The sequence below is a fragment of the Thermobia domestica genome, chromosome 4 (genome assembly GCF_964235325.1).
Source record: "Thermobia domestica chromosome 4, izTheDome1.hap1.1, whole genome shotgun sequence".
NCBI lineage: Eukaryota > Metazoa > Arthropoda > Insecta > Zygentoma > Lepismatidae > Thermobia > Thermobia domestica.
In genome coordinates, this window is record NC_137457.1 from 71,932,123 (window position 1) to 71,943,790 (window position 11,668).

Consider the following 11,668-nt stretch of genomic DNA (forward strand, 5'->3'; position numbering starts at 1 on the left):
AAAAAAAGGAATTAAAATAATTAATATTAAAATTTTAAAAAACAAAAGTCCTATCATAATAATAATAATATTGAATTCACATACTTGATTTAATTTACGAAAGAATAACTGATTAAGTATTTGAATTCATTATTATTATTATGTAGTTATATGATTACATCATTGAATTAAAAATCAGTTTTAGAATCTTTTTTTTAAACAACTATGAAATTCTTTAATTCAATGACTTAAAAATATGTTTTATGATATGTGTATTTAATTACATAACTGATCATAAAACATATTTATTTATTAGGAAACGGAGAAAATAAGAAATAAAACATTTGTTTTCAAAGAGAAAAAATAATACAAAGTGTTTATTGCTGATGAAACTATTTACACAATTAAAACGACGGTAAGTATAGTACATTTTAAAAGAACGTTAGATTTTGTTTCCACTGTCCATGTGATGATAACTTTACAACTGTCATATACTGTTCACTGATGATACTACTGCTGTTGATGTTGATGATGAAACGTAGATACAAGTCAATCTGAACATTGAAGATGATGTCCATACACACGATGACGATCTTTTACTCTCTGAAATGAAAAAAAATTGAAAAACAAACTTAAAATTTATTTTATCTATAATCATGAACAAATAATAATACATACAAACACATTATAATAAAGAAGAAGAAGAAATGGCTACCTGCAATAATATGAAAAGAAAAGTAATCAAAACAAACGAAGAAGAAGAATGAAGACATGATTACCTGTAGAAGTAAATACAACAAGCGACGATCATTTTTTTCTGGAGTTGATGAGAAAGTGTAATGAAATTCATTTAAGGACTTTCCTTTAGCTTTGAAGCATAGGAAAAGATATGAATAATGCCCACATAAGGATGATTTTACACTTTGAATTTGTTTATTATTAAATGTATTTGAAGTGGAATTTCTACGTAGAAATTGAATATGATGCATTACATATGGAGGAAATCCAAATGTATCGAAGTAGTGGGCACGGCCATCAGTATGAATATATACGGAAATCCAGTGTGTGCCAAGTTTGTTCGAGGGATCTGTATTTATGATGATAGCTGCAGGTAGTGGAACATGTGCTGGTAATTCATTGGCTGCATATACGCCAACGAAATGATTGTGAAATAAAGAATTTGTTTGCAAAGCATTCAATAAATCTAGTGTAGAGGACATCATGTATAAAAATGCAGACATGTACATATATGATATGATATTTAAATAACGTACCTTTAAAAATCCATGATGATGTTCCTCTGATGATCCACTTCTAAGAGAGATTGGAATTCTCCATACACAATGCAGGAGATAGGTGCTGGTAGAGGCTTCGTAAAATGAACTTCCAGACGAACACACCCATGACGTATAAGATTCCAATGCTGCACAGCGCTGGCTTCTCCATCTTGAGTAATGTCGAAAACAAAGATAGTGTATCCTTGAGGAAAGTCAAGGCGAGGAATATTGTTGCCATGATTGGAAAAGTGAATGCCTGATCCACAGAATAAGGTATGATATGAGGAAACATAGAGGTTGTTTTCGAAAATTGGTTGTAATGGTTTTGAAGGTACAGGTTTTCCATCAATGTATAGAGAGAAGAAATTGATGTCAAAATGTTTGAAATGAAATGGATTTGAAGTTATTGTTCCTGTATAGGCATCATTTTGTGTAAACGCCACAATCACTCGAGTTGGTAATACTCCCATAAATAAATTATCTATTGTTTTTGATTGAAGATCCTTTGGAATGACGAACGACTTCATTTGTACTCTTGTGAGAGGATATTTGGCTGTTGTTGATTGTAGAAGCTTGTTATGTGCTAGTTTTATTGTAGGACTAACATTAATCTTTTTAATATGTAAAGCAGCGTCTAAAATGTTCACTTTAGCCTCAACAGACGCATCACTAGCGATGAGACAAAAGTTTGGCTTTGCAGGAATTAACTTGAGACGTAATTCTACTCCTTGGATTAAAAATTTATCTTGATTAAAAATATCACAATGAAGATGTCCAAGCATGTCGAATTTTGCACTTTTTTTTGTTAATTCATAACGTTGTTGAAATCCTTTATTACCACTAGATGTTGCATCCATATGTCCAGCAGTATCTTGAAACCAGAATGCACATTGAAGATGAGTATTTTTAGCAGAATCATCATAATTTAACAGTTTTTCAATGTATGATCGATATGGATGATTATGAGATGGAAATGAAATCAGTTTGTTATTTAAATACACTTCCACTTCACTGAACACAGAATTTAAAAAGTCATTAATAGGAGCCACAGCTTTATCACTTTCACCAAATGCTGATCCATCAGGCTTAACGATTTGAGCTTCGATGTAAAGAAGAGTATGTGGTAGATCTATGTATTCATCACTTGTTCCTGGGATGACAAACTCTATAGGAGCATTATCAGCTAGTGAACTGATTGGTTTGTATGTAACGACATGATTATCCAATATACTGGTTTGCGTTGGTTTTGTAGAAAAAATATCTAGTTCACTTTTTACACACTCGCAGGATTGATGATGTAAGAAAGCCATAATGGTGATGATTTAATCAAAGATATCGTGTGATAACTTCCTCTTCTTATAAGACTGATTTTTCTTTGTTTTCTGTGTACGTTTCCTCTTGCCCTTCTTCTTCTTCTTGCGCTTGATGATGTGTAATGGTGAAGGGTTAAAGATGGAATGATGTGTAATTCTTCTTTTCCTTCGTTGATATCCAGATCCTAGCATAGATTTCAGTTTATTTTTTGCTTTGTCTTGCAAGACGGATCTCGCTTCACCCATTCGTTGATGAAAGGATTCGTTAATAGGTTGATTGTCGATGATGACATCAGTAATAACGTTTGCTCCAGATTTTAATAATTCCTTTCCTACTGTTTTAGCTCCTTGTTTTACTAGTGGCATGACAGAACGAAATAATCCTCCAAGGAAACTTCCAATACCATGTCCAACTTGATAAGGGGAGCCAACATAAACGTTTCCAGTTCCAGAAAGAGCTTGTTTTTGATAATATTGTAAATATGGATTATTCATATTTGTCGATGTTGACGCACTGGTCGAAAATGTAGTTTAACGCATACAGTTCCGAAAGTGAATGCCAGTGGAGAGCCTGTACTATCTCTTATATCTATTTTGATGTGTTCAAAATGCATCTTCTCTATAGGCACATAATGTGGAGGATTAAAAATTTCTATAACACTACTTCCAAATGTATGATTCACAGGATTCATATTTATGATACGTAATAATGGTGCTACTGTATCTCCAACAAATACAGATTGAATTATATCACAATACACATACATTGTAGATGGAAGTCCTAAACGTAAATTTGGAATGCTCTGGCCTTGTTGCATATCCTTTAAATCAACGCTAGGATCAAACCCCAACATCGCACTAACACTTGGTGATAATGCAACGTCTACATCTATGTCTTTATGAAGACGTCGTATAAAACAGGTATTACTCTCACGAGTATAAGAAATATGTAAATTTGTGAATCTGTTGTACGTATTTATTATCTTTATCAGTTCTGATATGTCAGTGTAATAACGTACAGGAATAGTTATAAATTTCCATTCATCACTTTTTGCAGGTTTGTAAAAAATTTTATTATTTTCGTCATTAATATTTAATATTGAATGAGGATAATGAATTTCAACAATAGCCACTTCCCACTTTTCATGGAATTCCATTCTTTGATGAAGTTTCGTAGTGTATGATGTTAAGGTGTTGTCAGGAAAATATTCCATAGAACTATTACTGGGAAGCGTAACGTAAAAATCTCCATCAGGTTCCATTGTACTTCTTGATCTTCTTTACGGATGATGCAGGTATCCAGGAATCGAAAGAAGAAGGATATCCTTTCCAATGAACAAGATATTCTTTTCTGTTGCCTTTTCTTCTTGTACGTATGATTTTATCTATGTAAAATGTCTTTGATAACGTCACAGGTTGTAATTCCTCTCTGTAAAATAATCCATCCAGTGGTTCCTTGTTTAAATCTTCAATTTCATAAACAGGTGGATCTCTTGGTATTATCTTCTTCACTTTAAATATTTCCCAAGTCCAATTTTGCATATATCCTTTATCAAATGTACGTTTAGTTTTACTAATTCGTACTGTATCACCAATCTTAAGATGTTTTGAGAAATTTGGATTCTTTTTCTTCGTCTTCTTTATTTTATTATCATATTGATTATGCCATACTTGTAATAGGTTATTTTGAGAAACATTTGCAGGTGACATCTTTATGCTTGAATGATAACCTTCATTGTATGATTTCACAAGAAGAGGTAATACATTTAAATAATTATACGTTTGATACTTTGTAAAATACTTCCACATTTTTTCTTTTAAAGTTCTGTTAAAACGTTCTACAATACTAGCTTTTATATCAGGATTTTTAGTTGTAATATGTTTTATTTTGTTGTCCACTAAGTACTTCTGTATAGTTTTATTAGTAAACTCACTTCCTTTATCTGTTCGAAATGTAATTGGTTTTCTGTCTTTGAACACAATTTGCAATGCTTTTAAGACATCATTTGTACTTTTAGATTTTAATGGCACAGCCCATGCATATCGACTGAACACATCTATCACTGTCAGAATATAACGATATCCATCATTAAATTTATGAAGAGATTGAAGATCATTAATATCACTTTCCCACTCATCATCAATGTTATTCACTACATAGAAATCTCTTTTAAAACGACGACGTACAGGTTTGTGTAACGTATATGTTGTTTGTTGCAGTAACCATCTTCTTATACAGTGTATAGGAATTTTCTTTTTTGTAGCTATCCACAATTTTTTAACAGTTGAAAACGAGGCAGGATGTGAAGGGTTGTAGTAAATCTTGCTTAACTGTTTGTTTACGGTTTCCACCTTGACCATACTGGACGTTTACAGGCACGTTTCCTTTTCCTTATAGGAGATATTACTTTTTCCTTTTCTTCTTCTTCTTCTTCTTCTTCTTCGTCGTCTTCTGCAAACGATTTCAGAGGTATTTTTTCCCTTGACGATGATGCTGTTGGTGATGCTTTAGTTCGTCGTAAAATATATGACAAACGTTTTGGATTTCCAATAAGTTCTTGAGGTGTGTTATTAGAAGATAAATAATTACAAAATTTCTCCCATCCCGGTGGATTTGTGTGTTTCCGGGGTCGCGACACATCAGAAATTAAATCTACAATGTGAGATCCTTCTAGTTTATCACCTCTGATGTAAACAGTTCCTTTATTATCCCACGTGATATTATCATCATGTTTCATTCTATGTAGTAGTAATTCAGCTCTTTTACGAAACATTTTGGGTATAGATAATAATATTTCTTCTTCTACTTCAGGCTTCTCTGATTTAGTTGACGTAATTGAAAGTGTCACAGGTTCTTCTTGTTTTCGTATTAAATGTAAATATTTTTGAAGAATATTGTTATACTGATTCCACTTTTCTTCATCACTAAGCGATGATAACTGTAAAATCTCTTGCATTTCTTGATCCAAATTAGATTCACGTTTCTCCAGGGCTGATGATGATGATGATGTTGGTGTTTGTATACGATTCAGAACTTCAGGTGGAACTAAAATCATCTTCTTTGCGTGTTCCATTGTACTAACGGAATAGTAAACTTGATAATGCACCAGTTAAAATAGGAGCTAATAATGCCGGTAGGAATCCACCCTGCTGCTGTACTAATAAATGCTTCTTCTTCTTTTGGATGGAGTTTCCTTTCTTCACAAGATATCGAAGCGTCCTCTTGTATCGCTTTAATCTTGCTTTCTGTGTCTTTGTAAGAGGTACATTCCCTTTTAATACATTATAACAACATTCACAAATACTTCGAATCACTGAAGAGTCTGCATTGGCCAGTATAGCTTTACGTAATTTAGGATTTGCTTTGCTCAGCGTACGAAGAAGATCTCCGTGTTTTACTCTTGGAGACATATTGTCAGAATGAAGAAACACAGTTTAAAACAATCATTATAAACATATCTTCTTCTTCTATTTCGATGGAACATAAACGTAATGATAAATATCATCAGGAAAGATATTTGTTTGAAAACGAAGTTCATCTGGCGTATCCTGTTTTAAATCAATAAAGAAATATCCATATGGTAACTTTGTTGCGTCGTTGAAACTTTCTTGAAGAAATTTTGAATTCTCAGGAGTTAATTGATAACTCAAATGTTTAATTTGTGATTTATCTCTTGGATTTTTAAATAATACGATATAAGAACAATTCAAACTCATATCTCTGCTTCCTTTTCCCTGATGAAATATGTTTTGTGTAATAAATAGTACACTAAGATTTCTATGATGAGAACCCTTTGTAAAGAAATCAACTATATTGCGGTTCACTTCACACATTTGATCATCAATAATAATAAGATGTGGTCCAGTTTCAGGTAAAAAGTCTTTTGTTCGAGGTAATCCTTCAATAAATTGTACTTTTGTCGAAATTTCTCTGTATGCATTTTGCCATTCTGCATAGTACCAATAAATATGACGAAACGATGTATTAACCATACGTGATAAATTGGACAGGAAACGTATTACAAAGGAAGTTTTTCCACATCCACTTGGTCCGGCAACAATACATGAAAAGGGATGTTTCCACGTCGTGTCCATGTTAAAGAGTATGATTATTCTTTCTTCATACGTATATTTATAAAGGGCCTTATTACATTTCTCTTCTTCTTTTCTTGGAAGTAGTGTAGCCATATGGAAGAGTATCATATGAATTTGGTATTCTACGTCGTTTAATATAATTTATCTTATAAATTTTTGTTTCGGGCATGCTGACGATAGTATGGTCTTTCCTGCGGCAAATTTTTTTCTCATTGGTAATTTTTACTTCAGTAGGACGAGATTCTTCCTCTTCTTCTGCATCCTCTTCATTATCTACTATCATTTTCTTCATTACATCAAAATTTAGGTGTTTTGAAGATTCATAGTTTAATGAAAAGCCTCGTATCTTGCATACTTGAAACTCCTTCTTCGTGCTGGGATCAAAAATACGTAAGCTGTAATTCTTCGGGCCCGCCGATACATATTCTGAAATATAGGCTTCTTTACCATATTCGAGGACTTCATTTGTTAAATCGCCTAAAAAGTCACCAGTTGGAATTGTACTTTCACCAGGTTTTTGCGTATAAATGACGGAATCAGTATCAAAATATAATACTCTTTCTTGTAGTTGATCTAAATATTTGTACAATTCTAATCTTGCTTGTGCTGTTGTGTATGCGGCTATGACAACATTTACTGTTGGTAGTGAAACAGGAACGTCATCGGTGTATTGCCAATATACATATAACATGTCATCATTTACTGGGAATATTTGATGAACATCTATATCATGAGATGTTAATTTTTCATATAATTCCTTGGGTTCATTAATAATGCTGACATGACCCATGTTCTCACGTTGACCAAATTTTCCCCAAAATGAATTTAGCATTAATTTAGCTAAACTTCTAAGTGCTGGATTATGTTTAATTTTGTTCTCATCTAGACGTATTCCTTCCTTTTCATAAAATTGCTGAATGTACTTCTTCTTTAATTCATCTGTTTCACACCATGATGGCCATCCACTAGCTTCTGTTTTTGCTTTCAGGAAGGTGTTTATGTATTCTGCAAATAAGCCGCCACTTTTTGTTTTTTCATCATATTGAACAACGTCATATGCCCATATTTCATGAATATCTATTATTTTGTATCCTTTTTCTAATGCCTTTCTTACTTCATCTGCTACCCATGTTCCATGTAGCACTCGGTCTTCATCGTTGTGATTACAAGGTGCTTGGTTTAATTCATCACAACATGTACGGCAGAGTGGAAACATCAATCTATCATTTGATTTATAAGGGAGTACAGGATGAAACAGTTGTTTTGGAGGCAAAATACTGAGCTTAACTAATCCTTCTACTTCTTCAATGGTGGGAATATTTGAATCTCCAGGCAGGTAGATAGTAGGGTGACGAATTGGAAACTTCTTAGTCTTAGAGATAAATGGGTACAAGGAAATAACATCTTTGTAATTTATGGTCTCTCCTTCAGATTCTTGTGCTTTATGATACAAACGTATGGCATTCACACGTCCTCCATAAAAAGCGTCACGAGGATTTAATGGTGTTTTCTTTGTATACGGATGATTACTAACATACTTCTTCATCTCTTCATTTCCTGCCAATTGTTTTTTAAATTCACAACCCCATATTTCATGCACTTCACAGCCAAAATCTTTTAATTTTTGGATTTTCTTCTTTGTTGCTTCATATCGAAATTCCATGGTATCGGTATCATTGTTATAGATGGGTTTATCTCTGTCGTTAGGGTAGCAGTAGATACAGCCATGTGTAAAATCGCCCTCATATTCCCACACGTGTATTCTTCCTGTATTGGGATCTGTCCATACACCATCTACTTTCATTGATGCTATTCGTTTTTCCTTACTACGAGCAGCATTGGTAATTTGGATGTTTCTTGTTTTTTCTTCCCAAGCTATCCATTGTACTGCTTCAATTGACTGGACATCTCTCCATCGATACCCGTTCTTTGGTATGATACCAATCGTATTTTCCTTTAAGAAATTTCTACGATATACCAAATTACATGCACTGGCGATTGTAATGCATTCCAGTAAGGGATTTACATTTGTTTCAGATTCAAATGTATTCATAAAGGAAATACATGCTTGACGTAATACTTCAACATCCTGTACACAATATTTGATGAGTTCTTCTTTCATTTTAAAGGTGTCGTTTTGATGTTCGGTATACCATTGGAGAAACTTGCGTCTTTCGTCTACTTTCATAGTATCTGCTCCATAATATTTAATGTCTGGAAGCGGCCCTTCATAGGTTTGGTTCTCACGTCGATTAAAGAAGTGTGGGAAATATCCTTTGCACGATTGAAGCCCAAATGCACCACTTAATTTACTTAAGGGCATAGGAAGAAAGCTTAGTGAATCGATGAAGGTTACGTTTCCTATTTTAAGAGAGAGAATTTTTGCTCCATTCATGATTACTTCTGGAGTCCAATTCATCTTCTCAACCATGGTCTTAATGATGAAATGTGCGTCATATCCCTTTGAGTTATGGGCAACACAGATTACTGATTTAATGTTTGGTCGACGTTGTTGAAGATGATTTAGAAAATCTTCTATTACATTTTCTCCGTCAAAAATATTTTCTCGCTTTCCACAAATGACACAATCGTTCTTGATGTTGTTATCTTCATAACATTGGTAACATACATGTTGACTAACCAAGACATTAGGTATATGTTCATATATGTTTGCGTCCTCATCTTCTATTTTCGTATCTTGTGTGCATTCAATATCATAAAACAGAATCATAGATTTCTTCTCCATGATGATTTTTTCATTGGCTTTTTTCGATTTTCTTCTTTCATTCACTTTCATGTAACATTCATGATTGGGTGGTACAATAGCATAGCAAATATTGCAATAAGTTTCTCCACATACGTGAGAACGTTTTTCTTTCATTACATAAATTTTCAAACACTGGGCACAACATTTCACAATGGAACATAAAGGCTTTCCATTTTGATACGGCGCTGACTTGTGATAGTCATAGCATGACTGGCCATAAAATTCTCGATTACAATCATTGCAAGTAATATGGGTTTCTTTAAAATCACATGGAGGCTTCTGATGACAACGAAAACATACAGCTGTACAATGTTTCAAATGTTCATGCTTTTTTTCATATTTCTTATGACAACTTTCGCAATAAAATTTACAGCTAAAACATGATGTCAAGCTTTCAATGACGTTGAAGTGATTATCTATAAACAGTAAATTTAAAGCAGTTCTCTCGTTATCACTTGGTGGTGCTTCAAACATGACATCACTGCCTGAAAAGCCCCTATACACTGTAATTTTATAATCCTTTAAATATTCCTGAAATTTACGAATTTCAGGAATTCCACCACCATGACTAAGATCTACATCAGCAGATTCACATAGGTCTTCTGCTTCTTTTTCAATTATATATTTATATTGATTTACATATCTTCTGTATTCAGCTTGATTTCTTCCCTTGTATTTTTTCAGTCCTATGGCAACTACGATTGCATGTGCTAAACACCTTGTACCTTTATTCTTAATTGTAACAATACCACGTTTTGCCTTTACGTATTCCTCGGTATTCATAATATGTTGTTTCAAACGACCTTGTCCTCTCGGCATGCGTACATGATGAAAATTCACGATGCAATCTTCGTTTATAAGAAAAGCCGCATTACTTTGCAGTACTTTCTCATAACTTATCCATAGAACTTCTGCTGAAAGATTTCTTGCTTCTCTGAATGACAACCAAAATGGACGATGTCCTTCTCTCTCGTTTGTGATTGTTATTCCTACGTAATCATGCTGGTCCACATTACGTAGCAAATAATCTATTAGTGCCCGTAGACTTACTTCAATTGCCGTAAAAGGGTTTTCATCTGCACGCACGGGGGCTAGACGGAATCGTAGCATTCTACCCTCCATATTGTATCGTCTGTATTGTCTTCTTCGTTCTTCTATTATATGAAATCTATTGTGTCCATCATTACGGTTGTTATTTCCGAATCCTACTTGTATATTTGAATTTCGTTGTGCTTGAAATACGGCTAGCAATTCGTCCATTCTTTTTTCTATGTCGTCTAAATCGACTTCCATTTCTTCGTGTTCTGCACTAGCCTCTGCTAATATTTCCATAATTGAGGGATATATTACTTCTTCTTCTTCTTCTTTTCTGGGGTCGGGAAACAAATTTTTAATCCAATTTTCTAGTTCATTCGTGTAAAACTTATCATCTTCTTCTTCTATCTTCATCTCTTCCTTATTGTAATCCTCTCCTATTATTTGGGAAAACGTGAAATTTAGCAGCTCTTCTTCTTCATTTCTCCTTTCTTCGACGACTTCTTCTGTTCCTTCTTGTAACCACTTTATAATTTCTTTAATATGGCCTGATGCTTCTTCTGTTATCGTTCTATTGCTAGCACTGTTCAATATTTGTAATAGTTCTTCTTCATCATATTCTTCTTCTTTTTCTACTGGAATTTGAATTTCAATAGTTTCTCTTTCTTCTTCTTCTTCTTCTGTTGCTGCTTCTTCTATTTTCATTTGTTCTTCTCCGTCTTCTTCTTCTTGCATTTTTTCATGATGATCTATTTCCATTTCTTCTTTTGCGTCTTCTTCTTCTTCTTCTTCTTCTTCTTGCATTTCTTCTTCTTCTTCTTCTTCTATCCCAATTATGGCATTTATTTCACTTAAAAGAACTTGCGTTTCGTTATTTACGCCCACTACCTCTTCTTCTTCTTCTTCTTCAATGTCATTAATGAAGACCGTAATCTCCTTCAGTAAATCTTGCGTACTCTCTTTTGCCATTTTTCTTCCTCAGATGTATATATACGTAATGCAATATATGTAAATGGGTATATGTAATAGTATATGAATATGATATATAATAGGATATATAAATCTTATTTAAATGGAATATATATATGTATATAAATATTTTGAAAGGATATATAAGCGTTTAAAAGAATATACGAGTAAGTAAAATGTGATATATAAGTAATTAAAAAGGAATAATAATAATAATATCAACGGGAATAGGG

General features: G+C 33.3%; 1 protein-coding gene across 1 annotated transcript; it reads right to left on the reverse strand.

Moving 5' to 3' along the window:
- Window positions 1-372: 372 nt before the first annotated feature.
- LOC145683320 (uncharacterized protein F54H12.2-like) lies at window positions 373-2,245 on the reverse strand. Its single transcript, XM_081754673.1, has 2 exons — window positions 1,254-2,245; window positions 373-582 (listed from the first exon to the last, which is right to left on the reverse strand). The coding sequence occupies exon 1, from the start codon at window positions 2,111-2,113 to the stop codon at window positions 1,256-1,258; it is 858 nt and encodes a 285-aa protein (XP_081610799.1). The 5' UTR covers window positions 2,114-2,245; the 3' UTR covers window positions 373-582; window positions 1,254-1,255.
- Between the last annotated feature and the right edge of the window lie 9,423 nt (window positions 2,246-11,668).